We start from the raw sequence: 19,711 nt of genomic DNA, 5'->3' as shown, positions 1-19,711 counted from the left end.
TGCTGTGTGTGCTGTGTGTGTGTACTGTGTGTGTCTGTCTCTGTGTGTGTCTCTCCCTCTGTCTCTTTCTGTGTGTGTCTCTCTGTGTCTTCTCTCTCTCTCTCTGTCTTCTCCCTCTCTCTGTGTCTCTCTTCTCTCTCTCTCCTTCTCTCTCTTTCTCTTTCTCTCTTTTTCTTTTTTTTTTTTTTTTTTTTTTTTTTTTTCTTTCTCTTCTCCTCTCTCTCTCTCTCTCTCTCTTTTCTTCTTTCTCTTTTTTCTCTTTCTCTCTCTTTTCTCTTCTCTCTCTCCTCTTTCTCTCTCTCTTTCCTCCTCTTTCCTCTCTCTCTCTCTCTTCTCTTTCTCTTTTCCTCTCTCTCTTTCTATTATTCTTTCTTTTATATCTCTCTCCTCTCTTCTTTCTTCTCTTACCTCTCTCCTTTCTCTTATTCTCTTTCCTGTTTTTTTTTTGTATTTCTTTATTTATTTTCTTTTCTTTATCTACTTTCTTTTCTTTGTATGTGTCTCTTTGTGTGTGTTTTTTGTGTGTGTGTGTTTTGTTGTGTTGTTTGTGTTGCTTTTTTTGTTTCTCTTTTGTGTTTTTCTTTTTTTGTTTTTTTTTCTCTGTCTCTTTCTTGTGTGTCTGTGTGTGTGTGTGTTTTTCTTTATTCTTATGTGTGTGTGTGTGTGTGTGTGTTGCTGTGTGTTGTGTGTGTGTGTGTGTTATGTGTATGTATATGTATGTGTGTATATGTGTATATATATATATATATATATGTATATATGTGTATATATATGTGTATATATATATATATGTGTATATATATATATATGTATATATGTGTATATATATATATATATATATATGTGTGTATATATATATATGTGTGTTGTGTAGATTACCCTAAATGTTTATAACAATTTTGAAAGCCAGAGAAATATGCGATTCCTGTGTCACATTTGGTTGCTGTCGCCTGTAGATGGCGTCATATCCCCTTTGTGTATGCGTCAGCTGTTGTGGTTGTCTGCCAGAAACGCTCATCAATTTTATTCATAAACAGTTTTGAGCCACATTGTTACGATATACTTTTTGGATCTTGTTCGTTTCATGAACTTGGATAAGAACTTTTCAGTCACTATTCAGTCATCGTATGTCTGTATCTTTAGTTAGGGGAAACACCGTGAAACCGCTTTATTCAGTGTTTTCTCAGGTTTGAATTACTAGGTATTAGAGGATGGATACCCGGCCCGGCCAGACGGTACCAAACGATGATGTTTTGGGTCAGGCTTGGTCACATCAGCATGATGAAGCATTAAACATTTTAAATTTTAAAAGATTATTATGTAGGTGCGCACCTGTGTTAACGTGCGCTTGTTGCCCCGTGTGCGCTGATGCCTCATGTGTTGACATTTCTGAATACCTTCCTACAGTTGCTTAATAACAGCTTTCAACACAAACAAACGTACATGTGTCATTAGGATGAGAAAAAACGAGATTTTAACTGTGTTGGGGCTCGGACAATAAATATCTTAATGCCTGTCGGGCTCGGTTTAGTTACTTCTCTGTTGGATGCGAGCTCGGACAGAAAAAAATTGACAAACATTAGTTTATTTTTATGTTTCCTCCTCTCATTCCCCCTGCTCTGGCGTTTCCCCCTCTCATTCCCTCCCTGTGCGTTTCCCCTCTCATTCCCCCTGCTCTGACGTTTCCCCCTCTCATTCCTCCTGCTCTGGCGTTTCCCCTCTCATTCCCCTGCTCTGGCGTTTCCCCTCTCATTCCCCCTGCTCTGGCGTTTCCCCCTCTCATTCCTCCTTCTGTGACGTTTCCCCCTCTCATTCCCCCTGCTCTGACGTTTCCCCCTCTCATTCCCCCTGCTCTGGCGTTTCCCCTCTCTGTCCCCCTGCTCTGGTGTTTCCCCTCTCATTCCCCCTGCTCTGGTGTTTCCCCTCTCATTCCCCTGCTCTGGCGTTTCCCCCTCTCATTCCCCCCTGCTCTGGTGTTTCCCCTCTCATTCCCCCTGCTTGGCGTTTTTGCCCTCTCATTCCCCCTGCTCTGGCGTTAGCCCTCTCATTCCCCCTGCTCTGGTGTTAGCCCTCTCATTCCCCCTGCTCTGGCGTTAGCCCTCTCATTCCCCCTGCTCTGGCGTTTCCCCTCTCATTCCTCCTGCTCTGGCGTTTCCCCCTCTCATTCCCCCTGCTCTGGCGTTTCCCCCTCTCATTCTCCCTGCTCTGGTGTTTCCGAGCCCCTAAACCGGAGACATTAGGAAACCCTTCTGACCCGTTTTGGTTTGGAATCTGCGGGGTTGTGTTGCGGTCTCAGCGGCCGCAAACGGAGACCTTTGGCAACGCCGACACTGACGCCAACGTTTCTCCTGATTCGGTCTTATCGGTCACGACGTCTCGTTCTCTGAGAGTTAAAGCTACTAACTTTACCATGGCAACTACCAGCAGCGGGCGGAGTCTCCACGCTGCCTCCTGTTTATGTCCAGTTTATGTCCAGTATACCAGAATGTTGATGAGATATGAGGTTTGGGCGTGTTAGTTTAAACGGAGATTAGTTCTTCTACTAGTGATGAAAACACTTGTTGCACACTTTTGGCTCAGAACTAAACTAAACTTAGCGGTGTAAATGTAGCCTCAGTTTTTAGGCTTCTCAGTTATGTCCACGAGGTTTCTTCCTCATAAATAAACATTTGTAAATAATGTCACTAAGTTCCCCGAAACTATTTAAAGCCGCACAAAGTCTGGTTTAAAAAAAAAAACTGCAGTGATGAGTCTGAATTAATGGTGTTTGGAAAACTGGATATTGATACTGTGGTGGGAGGATGTGTGGGTAAAGACGTGTGTGTGTGTGTGTGTGTGTGTGTGTGTGTGTGTTGTGTGTGTGTGTGTGTGTGTGTGTGTGTGTGTGTGTGTGTGTGTGTGTGTGTGTGTGTGTGTGTGGTCTGAAACAATATGTCCAGCAGAGAGAAGGAGGGGCAGGAAAAAACGGTGATGTCAGCAGGGAAGAAGAAGAGGAGGGAGGACCGCCTTGCTTTTTCCTTTCCTCCCCCCTCCCTCTTCCCCCTCCCTCCCTCCCTCCTCCACCGCCTCTTCTTATCAGCGTGTGTGTTAGTGAGAGAGAGAGAAAGAGGATCAGTAGGTGAGTGGACGAAGGATTAACAACTGTGACAGTGGATATGGGGGAAGAGAAAAAGGCAAATAGGCCGGGATAGAGAGAAAAGGGAACCAGAGTGAGAGTGAGCGGGTAAAAGGGGAAAGGAAAAGTGAAAGATCCAAAAGTACAGCAACTAAGAGTCCACTTGGAGCGAGGTCTGAGCGGTTGTATCTGGAATTGGGTGGACCTGTCGCTAGAAATACTTCCCAACATCCAGCAGGACAGCTACCATGTACAGTGGATATGGAGGTAGGAACCAGTGCCATGCAGCTCTTCTCTAATCATTAACTTCCTGTTTGTCAGGATAAAACTAACTTTTATTTGAGTTGCTGGTTAACAGGTTTGTAACTTATTATGAGGAGATGGCTGGAGAGCTGTTGAGAGACCAAACCTGGGACTTGTTTAGAGCAACATGTGATTGTTAAAGTTGTACGAGTCGATGGAGGTCCCTCCCCGAACACAGCAACCTGCATTTGGTCTTAAATGCATTTTCCAGGCACTTTTCTTAAATACTTGAATTGATCGGTGATGTCAAACAAGGGTTTCTCCTACTAATGAATAATCCTCTTTAAAGGCCGCTGCGCCGCTGCCGCAACATGCTGTATCAAGTATAGGGCTGACACTAACTACTGCTTTCATCGTTCATTAATCTGTCGATATTCAGTTGACTATCACAAAGGAGAGAAGAAACTAGAAAAATATTCACATTTAACAAGCTGGAATGAGAGAATTCTTTCTTAAAAACTAACTCAAGCTGATTTCAGTGCTGGTTTTGATACCTAGTTCTCTCTCTGATATAGCGTGAATATCCAGATCTGCTTAACTGAGTTTAAAGGATACTTCCATATTTATTCACATCTGTCTTGTTACAATACTCACGTGCCTGTATGTGCAGTACATTGATGCAGTTTTTGGATTGTTCCTCCTGTCCATAATGACGGAGTAAACGAAAACGAAAATAAGCAGTGAGATATGTTTTTTTTTAGTAAAACTGAAACTAAATGAAAACCAAAACCTTCAAGAAAAACTATGGAAAGGAACGTAAATCAGGTCAGTTTTAGCTTTTTTCTTTAAGCTTTAATATTTCACAACTGCATTAAGGAGACATTAATTTCCGTCAACTCATTAAAGTGATATTAAAACACAGTAATTTAAACTGGACATTCGGGCAGATGGCACTGCGACGCAATTGCTTTACGTCGGACATTTAAGAATTAAACATTAAAGCCATTCCTAAACAACCATGTATTTTGTATGGATTTGTAGCGACATACGTCTCAGACATTAAATCTATATACAGTACAAACCAAATCTAAACCTTTCTGAAAAACTGAAACTAAAACTAGCACACACTAAAACTAAACTGCAATGAAATCGAATTATTATATAAATACATTTTTTTTATGGTTTTACTTGAATTTCGCTGTCAAGACAATTTATTTATAGAGCACAATTAAACCAACCTAGGCTGAACAAAGTGCTGTACAAATTTATATTATGTTATAAAAACAAAGGAAGGCAATAAAATATAGACCCAATGAACATCATACATACAACACACTTCTATACAAATGTCCCTAAACTAAATCATACGCCAAAGAATAAAAATGTGTTTTAAGACAAGACTTAAAGATCTCGGCAGTAGAGGAGGACCTGATATGAATGGGAAGTTTGTTCCAGAGTCTCGGGGCCACAACGGAGAAGGCTCGATTACCGGTACATATTTAAATGATGCTTGATTGTATTATCATTTTAATGTTTTTTAGATGCATTTCCATACATGTTTCTGTTATAGACACTCTATCGTACTGTTTTATTAAGTGCTGCTTCTTCTAATTTTTGTATGGGGGGGGGCGGCTTAAATGGGTTTCTGATTCCTAATTCATATCCTGGAAAGCACTTTTGTGCTTAATGCTTGAAAAATGCTGTATAATTATTATTATTATCCCTTCCTAAAGCGATTTCAGTGTTAATGATGGGGACAAAATCCACGGTCCCTCTGTAAGAATCCTTTGTGATCCTTTGAGTTTGCCAAATCAAAGTTACTGTCTTTTTAGATCTGAATCCTCCCTTTGTGTTCCCGTGTCTCTGGCGTCTATCAGGGAGGAGATGCTGTCTGTGTCAGAGGGCAGTGTTTTCCCTAGCTTCGTGGAAGACTTAGGTGCGCATATCTGGCGTGGGATGTAGGGGCCCTCCTCCAAGTCGTCAAAAACGATAAAACTTTTTCCCCAAATTTTTTTTAATAAGCAACAAAAAAAGCAACCGGAACTTTGTGTGTGTGTGTTGTAACCTATGCTGTGTGTGCACCTACACCTTACTATGGCACGGAAAACCCTGAGAGGGAATTTTCACTAAAACGCTGCAGGAGAAACCATTACGACATTGTAACCTCTCCTCTAACTCTTTCAACAGTCCATTTTGTCAACGATATTATATCGCAATTTAGTCACAGTTAATGATTCATAAAATCTGTTCTGTGTCATTAAAGACTCAACTTTGTTGTGGGGGGAAAAAAGGCAAGATAAATTTAGTTACACAGTTTTTCAGGTTCTTTTGGTAAAACATTAACACTTCTCCGAAGCCAAACCCCTCATACTGTATGTGGTCAAGACTGACAAAGTAGTGAAGGCCAGGTATAAAAAGAATCTGTGTGGCATGAATGTTATCCTGACAGGAGTGAACGCTGGGGTCCTTTTTTTTTTTTTTTTTTAATGAAAAATAAGCAAAAATTCTCTGATTGCAATTTCTTAAATGTGAATATTTTTGAGTTTCTTCACTCCTCTGTGACGGTAAACTGAATATCTTCAACAGGTGAATCGGCAAATAAAATAATTGTTAGTTGCAGCCCTAATATTATGCTGAAGTTGCCATGACCGCAAGTACAAACGGAGGACGTGTTGAGTTCCCAAAGCAACAGTAAATAAACTCAGCAGGCTTCTTATTAAGAATGATTGAAAAAGAGGAATTGAGGTATAAAGGCCCGTCTCTGCCAGCAGCCTGGCTCTAAAGCTCTAATTTGTGTTGCACTAGCAGTTTGTAAATGCATCACTAAGTTGGTGTGTGAAGTCCTTCCTACTTTCTAGTTACCAGCAGCTAGTTGGAAACTAGTGACTCACTGAATCAGGTTGCACCAGTCAAACTTAAGGAAGGCCTTCTTTATGTGTAAATGGGATTTGAGGATTGAGGAAACATCTGTATGTAAACAGGAAGTCACTGCAGCATCACATGGTTGACAGAAAACAAGTTTTAAGTGCTGAAACTTCACTGCCAATTTTTGTATCTCTTTTTTATAATAAGTACGACTTGACAAAGTAACTATTTAAAAGTCAGTTATGAGCTTTAGGCTCTTTCATTACAGATTTATACACACACTCACTAACTAACTAGGATGTCTATCGCTGTAAGCACCTGTCCCGTCAGTGTCTGTAACTAGATCGTAACTGTAAGCACCTGTCCCGTCAGTGTCTGTAACTAGATCGTAACTGTAAGCACCTGTCCCGTCAGTGTCTGTAACTAGATCGTAACTGTAAGCACCTGTCCTGTCAGTGTCTGTAACTAGATTGTAACTTTAAGCACCTGTCCCGTCAGTGTCTGTAACTAGATCGTAACTGTAAGCACCTGTCCCGTCAGTGTCTGTAACTAGATCGTAACTGTAAGCACCTGTCCCGTCAGTGTCTGTAACTAGATCGTAACTGTAAGCACCTGTCCTGTCAGTGTCTGTAACTAGATCGTAACTGTAAGCACCTGTCTCGTCAGTGTCTGTAACTGGAGCGCTCGCTCTCTGCGTCGGATACCGCCGCAGATAGGACTACATTGTTAGTAGTTGAAGATAAAGACGCCATGGAGACCTAGTAGCTTAATTGAGTTATGTTTGTACATTTTATGGATGTGATGCTGAAACAAGGGGGCAGAAAATACAACTGGGGGGGGCAAAGCCCCCTTTTGCCCCCTTGTGGCGTCGGGTGTGCTGTATGGTCACCCAACAAACATGAGAAGCGGGCTGCAGAGTTCTGCTAACTTCTTTCTAACTCCACTGTTCCAAACTTGTAGTCTTTAGCTCAAACTGCAAGACTCTTGAAGCAGTTCATCAGATTGCAGCTCCCTGGAGACACACACGGCTTTATGCAACTTTTTTCACGTATGCAGTTGTACTCCTCAACAGCTGTAAACACACTGCTCCTTTAATACACAGACATGAGATTATATCTATCTTTTCATCTCACTCTTGGAAATAAAGCACATACTTACATTCCCCAAAATGTTGAACTATTCCATTAAGATGTTTGAATATCTGTCTACTGTCCAGGCAGCTTCTAGTTTGGATTTTTTGACTATAAACTTACACAGTGTCTGCTTGTATTGTTGTCAAAGTTACATAATTGTTGCACGCTAATGCCACAAAATCAGGCATGATGCTCACTGCTATGGCCCTTAAGCTTAAGTTGTTTCAGACACTAGTATTCCTTTCCTGGAAGTGAGCAAGCATGTTTGTACAGTAAAGCTGTCGGGTTATTCCTGTGACTCAGTATAGCCATAAACTGCACTAGTCCTTTCCTGACCCTGCCCTCCTTGCAGGATGTTACTCCCTCCTGGGTTTCCTTTTCCTAAAGACAGTAATATGAGGGAGGAAAGGACCGGAGTTATGAAACTGAACTATTAACTTCAGATGAATGCATAAATGATCCCAGGAGGAATACTAGGGACTGACCTTTTGTTCACCTAGCTTAATATGTTGTGTTGTCAGTGGCCACATTTCACCTGGAGAAAGCGTTAGAGTCTTTGAGGCCATTCTTTTCATGTCAGTTGTACATTTCCAACTTTCCCTGTCGCTCCCGTGTGCTGCCTGCCAGAGACAGGAGTCTCTCTCTTTCTCCCTCTCCCCTCTCTCTCTTAGTTTGGCAATTTGGCCGTTGCCATCTTGGTTTTTTGATGTGATGATTTTTGGACGAGAGGGTGGAGCTGTGGAGGATGACGCAGCCACGCCATTGTTGTTTATGCTTGCAATGGTGCTGCACTAAGCTGAATGCTAAAGAGGCAACGTGGAGTTTTACCGGCAGGTAAACGCGGACCTCCAGGTACTGGTGCCATCCATCTGCATCTCTGGCAGAACAGAAAATCTGCAAACTTTCCCTTAAGTTACCAGCTAATGCTAGCGGCAGCTAGCTAGTCTTGTTGGCAGAACACTACCAATGGGTCAAAATTAAAGACGAAAACATGGACAAAAACAAGTTGAGGTCTATTTTAATGTTCACAGTGTTAGCTTGGTTAGCATTGCTAAGCCTCTGTCCTGATTGACAGGTCCTAAAGCATCCCCTGCTTTATCGTCGATTTTTAAAATAAATGGGACCATAATTTACTAAGTGAACATCATGCTGTATTGAAGAAGACTTGAAACTAGCGATTGAGACCATAAACTCATTATGAAAATGTTTACTGAGGTAATAAATCAAGTGAGAAGTAGGCTCATTTTCTCAGAGACTTCTATAGAAACAGACTTTGTTTTGGAGCCAGTGGAGTCTCCCCCTGCTGGAAATGAGAGAGAAGGCAGCTTTAAGGCTTTTCCGCGTTGGCTTCACTTTTCAGACCCGGACGTTTCATGTATTATTTTTACAGTGTGGTTCTTACAGGTCCCTTTATAGTTACAAGAAGAGATGAATGTCCCTCACTTAAACATACAGACCCTTACCTGACCTCATTTTTATACAATAACCATCTCAAGATGTAAGATATTTCCAAACAATATTAGTTTGTTAGTTGAATCACAGTTCTTTTCTTCTTAACTGCGTCATTCTACACTGTAACACAGGTACCTCGCCTGCTGCCAGCACTGACAGAGATGTGTATTTCTCTGAGTGTGTTTTAATATCACAGATGATTAGGGTTGGGCATCGTTTGGATTTTAATGATTATGATTAGAGTTGCAATTCTTCCTTTCGATTCTGGTTGTTATGGATTCTTGATTCCGATTCTTTTGAGGGGTGTTGAAATGGGTCACATGCTTATTTCACAAATAAGAGGAAAGTTTTATTTTGATTCAATGGTGGGTTGCAGTTTTACCAGGCTTTTTTGATATAACATAAAGCCACACTAGAGTGCCGCTTACTGTGCACCGTGGCTGCAACACAACAAGCGCCTGGCTGCTGTATAGGTCATAAATCCCGCCCCCTCAATTAGCGGATAGGGGCCATAGATCAAACAGAAAATCTAAATACAAATGTTCAAGTGTTAATTTTTCTGATCTGTTTAGTTTTTATTAGGTAGTGATGCTATGAAAACAGGGTGAAACATCATGATTGTGGTGTAGTCGACCCTCTGCCAAGATTGGCTGACCCAAAAACTTTATTTTTCTTATATTAAGAAGCATAAAAAGCAGTATCATCATCAATGCTAGAGCTTTCATTAGTGCTGACCAATTGCGTGAAAAAGAAATAGAAATAGAACACACATAAAGGTGGAATAATAACAGCTCTAAGTCTACCAGCACATTTTCAGTAGTTTGCTAGTTGAATGACTGTGTCCTCCCTGTGCTGTAGTGTCCCTAGTATCAGTGGTGTAGTCTACACGCCGTATACCCACTAGAAAAGGTCAAGGGTTTCCATATAGTCTAACCACTTACAAAAGTGCAAGCATTACATTACATTTCATTTAGCTGATGCTTTTATCCAAAGTGACTTCCAATTAAGTGCTTTCACCCTTGAAGGTACAAACTCCGGACAGCAAGCAGTAAGTGCAAGTACAGTACAGGCCAAAAGTTTGGACACACCTTCTCATTCAATGTGTTTCTTTATTTTCATGACTATTTACATTGTAGATTCTCACTGAAGGCATCAAAACTATGAATGAACACATATGGAATTATGTACTTAACAAAAAAGTGTGAAATAACTGAAAACATGTCTTATATTTTAGATTCCTCAAAGTAGCCACCCTTTGCTTTTTTTGATAACTCTGCAAACCCTTGGTGTTCTCTCAATGAGCTTCATGAGGTAGTCACCTGAAATGGTTTTACCTTCACAGGTGTGCTTTGTCAGGGTTCATTAGTGGAATGTTGTCCCTTTATTAATAAAAAAGCAAAGGGTGGCTACTTTGAAGAATCTAAAATATAAGACATGTTTTCAGTTATTTCACACGTTTTTGTTAAGTACATAATTCCATATGTGTTCATTCATAGTTTTGATGCCTTCAGTGAGAATCTACAATGTAAATAGTCATGAAAATAAAAAGGAAACACATTAAATGAGAAGGTGTGTCCAAACTTTTGGCCTGTACTGTACATTAGCTTTAAATAAGCCAAACTACAAAGAGCCATATAAAAATGTGCAACTGTAAGTATTTTTTTTTTTTTTTATTGTCTGTATTGTTACTGTATGCAAGTACTAGTGTCTTGAAGCGGATGCGGGCAGCAACTGGTACCCAGTGAAGAGAGCGGAGGAGCGGTGTAGTGTGAGAGAACTTGGGGAGGTTGAAGACCAGTTGATCTGCTGCAGGGGCCGGACGGCACATGCAGGCAGGCCAATCAGGAGGGAGTTGCAGTAGTCTAGACGACTAGAGCCTGAACCAGAACCTGAGCTGCCTTCTGCGTTAGAAGAGGACAGTAAGGGAGAGGCGGTCTGGGTGGGGACTACCACAGAGTTGTCAACTGTGGTAGTCCCCACCATTAACACGTAACTGAGTGTTTTGTGACAAAACTTTCAAAGTAGAACACCAAAGTAGATTTGTAAAACGAAAGCGAATTCAAACTACACTCTTGCCGTGTTTTGGTAAGCCCGCCCCTGAAGAAATAGAAAATGAGCCAGACGCGGTAACGTTACAAAAAAAATTATTTATCAATGCCTCTGCTCAAATAATCACTTAATGATCGGTCTAAAAGGTTAGTGTTTAATCATTATAGCCTGCTAGACATTACACATAGCCTACCACACTGTTACAAACAACAAGAACCAATGCTTTAGCCTGTTCAGGCTACATTCAACATGGAAATATGAGTATTGCATTTATTGAAAAGATTGTGTTATAGCAATGCATTTCAAAGCTCAACCAGCCAGTGTCTCTGGCAGATCTGCTGGATTCTTGCAGTGTGTATGATGGCGGGCTGCAGTTGTATACGTTTTATTTTTTACCCTATCCTACCCTTTCCTGAATCCCACTCTATATTTTAGTTGTTTTTTTAGTTGTTTGTCTGTTACTTTTTTGCTAATTCATTTGTTTACATTTTGATGATGAAGTTATTGTTTTTGACATGAACAATTTCCTGCCTCAGTACATATCTAATGTCTCTACCTACCAATTTCAGTTATGTGTGTATCTTTAAAAAAAAACATATTAGTTATCAGATTTCTTTTACTTTCGAAATATGACTCACAACTAAATATTTATGTACGTTGCATTATCAGTTGGGACATTCCTGTAGCGGCCGTGGTCTGTTACAGATATGATAGGTATTGGATTATTGTTTGAATAGCAAGTAAACACACTCCCCTTTTGTAGCACAGCATTTTGTATTCTAGAAAAGTTCCACTGGAATGTTTGATTGGACTTAGCTCTGTAAACACTCACAGCTGTGACAGGAAGGGCATTATTTGACCAGTTAATTGTGCATAATATTGTGTGTGTGTGTGTGTGTGTGTGTGTGTGTGTGTGCGCGCGTGTTGAGCCAGCCTCTTTGGATTTGACATTCCCTATGTTACAGAAATGCATACGCCCAATGTTCCCAGGGGTGCATTATGCATACACACACATACAAAATGTGATTCTGATGAAGAGACCACTTCTAGTGGACATAAACAACATACTGACAGGTTCGCTATTCTTAGAAGCTTACCAGTCGTGAGTCAAGAAAGGCTGTCCAGGGAGTGGTGCTAAAACAATGGTAAATGGTCACAAAGTTCAAAAGGAACACGTATGTGCTCTGCATATTACATGGCAATCTGCCTTTGAGATAATTACATCTTTTTCACCCAACGCTGGGGTTTTGAGTACTATATACATCAAGAATTTTCTAACATTAAGTTAAGTCAATATTTCTCTTGAGCTTAAATATCCCTAGATGTAGAATCAGGACTGAAAAATGACTAATTATGGTCCGAGCTGCCAACAGAAAATCTATTTCAACAAAATAAGCAATAATCAGTCACATTGATTTGAGTCCCGATTCAGATCTCAATTTTTAAACCTGCATGTCAGCATAACGTGTTACTTCATTGAAAAATGGAAGCAGCACTTTTTTTGTCGTAGGTTACAGTGCTAAAAAACAGCAGATGATCATGTGACGTGTGCAGTTTGTTTGGCGGATGCTTCTCCGAGGGCCTCACTGTTTTTTTTAGGTGATGGGTCTTATTGCTTTTCTAGAATACTCCCCTGCTTCTTGCATTGTGCTACACGCAGCTCTTCTTTGATTGGTGATCTGAGATCATTATTTATTCAAGCAATAGCTCACGACATGATTATGTCACAGCTAAGTGGCGTTGTTCGGCAGGTAACATTAGCTTACACTAGCAGCTAGCACAGGCAAATTGTTTGCTTAGGGACCTTTCGATATTTATGGAATGGACCACCGGAGGAAAATAGGGGAGGGTCATGTCCTTTTATTCTTTGTTGATGGGAGGGTCATCCAATTTTTTTAGTTTAGGGGGAGGGTCATCCAACTTTTGTATTCATGAGAACAGCAACATTTCAAAGTGGCTTGTTTGGTGCATATTTATCTATGTAGCTCCATGAAGCTCTATCAGTCTCGGCCCCTATCGCTAGCAGATGGGTCCCTCCTTCTTTAGTCAGCCAGACAATTTGAGCTGTAGCTTTAGAGACCGTGGGATTTCCCAAACTGAATAAATCCCGCTTGCACATAAACACAAAAATGCTTTGCTAGCTCCATCGTGTTGTAACTAAGACATCTGATGAAAAAATAATTGTATTCATTAGCATCATTGCCGTACTGTTTAGTTCAAAAACATCCAAAACACCGTATGAAAACATAAGCCATACCCGACTCAAATATCCTTTTGTTCCCGGTGATTATTTGTGAAATTGTGCAAACGACATCCTTTTCAAGGCATTTGAGAAGGAAGGAGTGGTAGCATGCAAGTTCCCAAATTGACGCTCGTCTGAGAAATGGAGTTTTGGATAATGTTCAGCTTCGCCAGCTTTACCTATGCTAAAATACACAATGACTGAGGAAGCCTAGTGACGAGTCCATAGCAACCAGTTCATGTGTTGAATTTCTTATTACCCAGTGTGCTTTGCTGAATAGTCTCAATGTTTTATTGTTTTATTTCATGTGAATACTAGTTTAGTAGAGGAGTAACTTAGTATTTGAAGTAATGCAGGAAGTGTGCATTTAATTTCCATGCTTATTGTGTTTCCACAACAACGTTAGTGAGTAAATCTACTGAAATGGCCCCCACACCATAACAGAGGAGTGGGATGTGTAAGATGAGATTGCAGAGGGTTAGTCACATATGTCATTGCTTTATAAAAACAATGGGCATCTGTACATCTTTGTCAAGCGCAAACCAGTACAGAAGGCATCAATAAATTGTTGGGGAGGGTTATCCCTTTTTTTCAATATCATTTTGGAGGGTCATCCAAAATATATTGCTGGTGAAGGGAGGGCCAGTTCAATTTTGACTAAAGATCCCAAAACTCCTCCGGTGGCCCCTTAAATAAATAATAATCAGTCCCTTAATGTTAAAGGTTTAATATTGCAGTGAAAATATACTAAATATAGAGTATACTGAAAGGGATACTTTGCTGATATTAATCAAGCTCCAGGGTTTCCCCCCCCCTGTGCAGTGCAAGCCCGGCAGCCCATAGGGCCTTAGTTGCCCCCCAACAGGGAAAGCCACTGGGAATTATAGTCATGTATTTTTAAGACTTCTTTTTGTTTTTAAGATTATTTTTGGGGGAATGACATGCAGCAAACGGCCGCAGGTCGGCTGTTACAGCTGTACAGAAAACAAATTCCATGACTCTGGCCTTGTGGCTTTTAAGATGAAGGGATGTCTGGGCCTCTTTACTCTGCAGGCTTTAGTGGATGCTGATGTTTGGGGTGATAAAGTTTGTGCACTTTTTCCAACTCTGTAAGCACATTTTTTTTTTTATGTTTCATGTCAGAATTTAGGGAACAGTAGCTTAGCCCTTTTTTAAACGTATTTTTCATTGACAGCATGGGGTTGTGTTAAGCTTACACTATTTGTCCAACCCTGCTGTGCCTAATGGGTAATTTCAGGGATGTGTTTGACTATTAGTAGTGTTTTTATAATTTCTATCATCCAGCCCCAATGTATTAGTACAGGTTTCAAAGATTATGATTTACCCTTTGACATACATATGCATGTACATATGCACAGCATTTTCGTGTGTGTGTGTGTGTGTGTGTGTGTGTGTGTGTGTGTGTGTGTGTGTGTGTGTGTGTGTGTGTGTGTGTGTGTGTGTGTGTGTGTGTGTGTGTGTGTGTGTGTGTGTGTGTGTGTGTGTGTGTGTGTGTGTGAGAGAGAGAGAGAGAGAGAGAGAGAGAGAGAGTGTGTGAGAGTGTGAGAGAGAGAGAGAGTGTGTGTGAGAGAGTGTGTGTGTGTGTGTGTGTGTGAGAGAGAGTGTGTGTGTGTGTGAGAGAGAGTGTGTGTGAGAGAGAGTGTGTGAGAGAGAGTGTGTGTGTGAGAGTGTTTTCCAGAATGGTGTGGGAGAGTGAGGCCAGAGAGCATCAAACAATAGGTGTGGTGTCATGGGAGGCTGAGTGTGTGGCACAGAGCCCAGTGTTTATGTGAGAGCATCAACAACAGAGGAGATGGTGTGACTGGAACCTGTGGTTATCATTGGGCAGGACTGGACCACTGTGTGTGGGTCAGGTAGGGAACACAAAACGCAGCACAGTTTGAAGGACATCTTCAGTTAGGTGGCTTTAACTGACCGACTTCAGGACAAGGTGCATGTAGTTAAAGTTTGAATGGAGCTGCTGGACCATTGAACTTAATGGGATGTTGACTGATTAGCTCATGAGCGTCCAACAACAAGGCTGGAGATTACATGGAGACAGGACAGCGGGGTGCGACGGGGGAGAAATGTGCAGACTACCACTGCCCTGTCTGAACCTGGACTCTGACAGAGACATGGAGCCGCGTCAAGGTTGGTGTTGTTTATCAGTTGTTTAGGTTTGGGGTAAGGCTGCAAAATTTATAGTTTTAAAAAAATAAATAAATAAACACATTGCACAAGGCTTCGACATATCGCGATACACACGCCGAGATTTTTAGTAGAAAACTGCACTTTAAAAAGAAACTTATTTTTATATTCAATTAAATGTTCAATTTGTTCAATAAAAGAATGTTAGAAATTATGTCCTTACGTTTGTTTTAAATTCATCAAGCAATTTGATATATAAGATTGCGCCTGCCTGTATACATGAACGGTACAGTCTTTATAAACTATCTTTTTAATAAACTGTCTGTACACTTACAAAGTTCTCAATGCTTGTGTTTACATGTAGGGACCCTCATTATGCTACTGTTGAAGTGTGGTGCTATTTTGAGCCTTGTTAGTGGTGTAGAAATAGTGATTTATCCTCTGCCCCGAAGACTAGCGTTAGCAGATAATCAGCGGTTTGCGCTAGCTTGTTTCAAGCTACAGCTACATATTAGATTAGCATGAAAACATGTCCCAGAGAACGATCGACTCTGTACACATATGTTATTAACCCTTGGTTCATTTTACGCCGGAATTGTCCTTTAAGTAACATTTTTCAATGCAGGACTTTTACTTGTAACAGAGTATTTTTACAGTGTGGTATTAGTACTTCTTCCACCACTGGCTAAAACAAAACCTAAGCATGCCAAGAACCAGATTAGCAAGTAAATCAGCCCCCAGACTGCTGTGGTTTGAGAACGTTGTTCTTGTTTTATGACCCCTCCGAGGAGCTGACACCATCATTATCAGGGTCTTAAGATGGAGCTCCTTTATTGGCCACTATATGCTGGCATCGATAACTGTATAAGTCATAGACGTAAGAGAAAATTGTTTCATAGAGACTTCTTACTGAGGTGAAACTGCACTGTAACCAGACAGAGTTATCACTTATTATCTAGACTTTCAAATGCTGACAACACAACATGATGACTTAGCAGGAACTTAAAAAGGAAGTGCCTGAATGTGGGAATGGACCCAGTGTGACCCAACTTTTCCACTCTGCTCTATGTGTCTGTCAGACTCAAGTTTCTCGGCAATGTGTTGTCTTCTTTTATCTCACACTCCCCTTCGGCTTTTTTGGCTCTGTCTGGGTACTTTAACTAGGTTAGGTCAACAAATGGTTGACCACAGAGTCCCACAGCGCGCCAACACACACACGCGCCAACACACACACACACACACACACACACACACACACACACACACACACACACACACACTTGATGATTTTCAAGGGTGGAAGTAAGTAATTACTTTACCATTTGTTACTGTATTCAGAGTATTTCTGACACTCCCAGTTAATAGTACAATTGAATAGTTCCTTTCTATTCAGAGTAAATGTTAAACACATTTGTACTTGAATGGATGATGTGGAAGTTGTACAACAACAATCAATATTGCCAAAGTACTCTTTCCATCCTTTGTAATTTAGTTAAACTCCAGCAGAATTGACCTTTTTTCTCTCCAGCCAGATGACTGCAGCCCTCAGGACTATCTCCCTTTGTTAAATTTCCTGTCAGGAGAGGCAGTTGCTTCTAACTTCCTGTAGGATTGTGACATTTCCTGTGCTGTGGGAGAGGGGGGGGTGTTTGGCAGTCGTCTTGCAACGGCCTTTTCAGCTTTTTGAAGAAACAGGATACAGGACACTGGATAGGCCACAGTAGGAAAACACTGCTTTAGCTGACAGAAATGAAGCACTGACTTAAGCCACAACAACAAAAACACCGCTTCAGGCCACAGACTTCAAATGTTGGCTAGAGGATTAGCCAGCTTAAGGTGATATAAAAACAGGTCAAATAATGTATCCAGATATTAGCCATTTTAGTTTTGAATTGTTGCCATTATAACGGATCTAACGGGATACAAAAAGGCTTCTGAATGATGGATTGTGGCAGCTTGTCATAGCAATAACACTTGCTGTATCAGCTATCATACTAGATTATTAGACTAATGAATGGTTGCTTTCCAAAAGCCATCCAGACTGTAAATCTATACACATAATGACCCTGCACTCATATTCACATTTTTTTTTTTGTGGGGTGGCAGTAGCTCAGTCTGTGGGGAGTTGCGTTTGGAACCGAAGGGTTGCTGGTTCAAGTCCCCTTACAGACCAAAGTACAGAGTGTGGATTAGCTGGAGAGATGCCAATTCACCTTCTGGGCACTGCCAAGGTGCTCTTGAGCAAAGCACCGAACCCCCCTGACTGCTCAAGGCCTGTCCAGCAGTCGCAGCCCCTTCACTCTGACATGTATAGGTACTGAACTTGTGTGTGTAATTCAGGCCTGTGTGTAGTGTGTTCTAACAACAGAGTGTATGAATTTCCCCACTGGGGATCAATACAAAGTATACATTAAAAAAAGAACAGTATGGACACACTAAAAGTGTCCTGCCAAAGATGCCAAAGAACATCCGTGTTCTGTAAGTCGTAGACCCAATTAGAGTTAACACATGGAATCTACTTACTTAACACACATTACTTTTTTTTTTTGTATTTTATTTGTTGTTGTTTCTTTTATTTGTTCCGACTGTAAAGCACTTTGTGACCATTCTTGTCTGTGAAAGGTGCTATATAAATAAATTTTACTTACTTACTTACATCGGCATGCTTCAAATGCTGGAGGTCCTGATTGAGATTTATGCATTTCGTGAGTTTAAATTATTGATATGATATGAAGTTTAACAGGGACATTGTGTTGTGTGACCTGATCAGCTGATCATGTCACCAGAGTGGTGCCCGTTTGTCTAACAAGCAAGCAGCGACAGAGCAGACGTTGACTCAAGGGTGCACCCACAGTTTCACTATGAGCGGTTATAATAAATTGTTAAAGCGGTGGGGGAGCTAAACCATGCAGTCTCTTATAAAGAAAACAGTAGTCATAAAGAGAAAAAAAAGTTAATTTTTTCTGTCCAGTGCTTTAGGAGCTTGTTTAAAGGCTCAGCCTGGCCTAGCATAGTCCATCCATCTTCGTCCGCTTATCCGGTATCGGGTCGCGGGGGTAGCAGCTCCAGCAGGGGACCCCAAACTTCCCTTTCCCGAGCCACATTAACCAGCTCCGACTGGGGGATCCTGAGGCATTTCCAGGCCAGGTTGGAGATATAATCCCTCCACCTAGTCCTGGGTCTTCCCCAAGGCCTCCTCCCAGCTGGACGTGCCTGAAACACCTCCCCTCCAGGGGGCATCCTTACCAGATGCCCGAACCACCTCAACTGGCTCCTTTCGACGCGAAGGAGCAGCGGCTCTACTCCGAGCTCCTCACGAATGACTGAGCTTCTCACCCGATCTCTAAGGGAGACACCAGCCACCCTCCTGAGGAAACCCATTTCGGCCGCTTGTACCCTGGATCTTGTTCTTTCGGTCATGACCCAGCCTTCATGACCATAGGTGAGGGTAGGAACAAAAACTGACCGGTATATTGAGAGCTTTGCCTTCTGGCTCAGCTCTCTTTTCGTCACAACGGTGCGATAAATTGAATGTAATACCTCACCCGCTGTGCCGATTCTCCGACCAATCTCCCGCTCCATTGTCCCCTCACTCGCGAACAAGACACCAAGGTACTTGAACTCCTTCACTTGGGGTAAGGACTCATTCCCTACCTGGAGAAGGCACTCAATCGGTTTCCTGCTGAGAACCATGGCCTCGGATTTAGAGGTGCTGATCCTCATCCCAGCTGCTTCACACTCGGCTGCGAACCGATCCAGTGAGTGCTGAAGGTCACAGGCCGATGATGCCATCAGGACCACATCATCTGCAAAAAGCAGCGATGAGATCCCCAGCCCACCGAACTGCAACCCCTCTCCACCCCGACTACGCCTCGATATCCTGTCCATAAATACTACAAACAGGATTGGTTACAAAGCGCAGCCCTGGCGGAGGCCAACCCTCTGAAACCAGTCTTACTGACTTACTGCCGAGAACCCGGACACAGCTCTCGCTTTGGTTGTACAGAGATTGGATGGCCCTGAGAAGGGACCCCCTCACCCCATACTCCCGCAGCACCTCCCACAGTATCTCCCGGGGAATCCGGTCATACGCCTTCTCCAGATCCACAAAACACATGTAGACTGGTTGGGCATAATCCCAGGCTCCCTCCAGGATCCTTGCAGAGGAATCCGTTGTTCCACCGACCAGGACGGAACTGCGATTGTTCCTCTTCAACCTGAGGTTCGACTACCGACCGAACCCTCCTTTCCAGCACCTTGGAGTAGACTTTACCGGGGAGGCTGAAGTGAAGTGTAATTACCCCTGTAATTGGCACACACCCTCTGGTCCCCCTTTTTGAAAAAGGGGAACCACCACCCCGGGTCTGCCACTCCTTAGGCACCGTCCCAGACTTCCACGTCAGTTGAAGAGGCGTGTCAACCAAGACAACCCCTCCACACCCAGAGCTTTAAGCATTTCTGGAC

At 42.0% G+C, this 19,711-nt stretch overlaps 1 protein-coding gene across 4 annotated transcripts in view; it reads left to right on the top strand.

The window, feature by feature from the left end:
• ripor1 (RHO family interacting cell polarization regulator 1) overlaps positions 1–19,711 on the top strand; it is an 88,557-nt gene that overhangs the window by 26,180 nt on the left and 42,666 nt on the right. The window contains exon 1 of one of the 4 annotated variants that reach the window (XM_039808798.1): positions 3,096–3,382. The exons of 1 other annotated variant lie outside the window; for it this stretch is intronic. In XM_039808798.1, the coding sequence (XP_039664732.1) occupies positions 3,364–3,382 (19 nt within the window). In that variant the 5' untranslated portion in view covers positions 3,096–3,363. Of the gene's footprint in view, positions 1–3,095; positions 3,383–14,832; positions 15,251–19,711 lie in introns of those variants that run through there. 2 more of the 4 variants (XM_039808797.1, XM_039808799.1) reach the window with 2 other exon arrangements.

This window comes from Perca fluviatilis, chromosome 8 (genome assembly GCF_010015445.1).
Source record: "Perca fluviatilis chromosome 8, GENO_Pfluv_1.0, whole genome shotgun sequence".
Taxonomy (NCBI): Eukaryota; Metazoa; Chordata; class Actinopteri; order Perciformes; family Percidae; genus Perca; species Perca fluviatilis.
The sequence above is the reverse complement of the archived record's forward strand: the minus strand, read 5'-3'. Positions and strand labels throughout refer to the sequence as shown.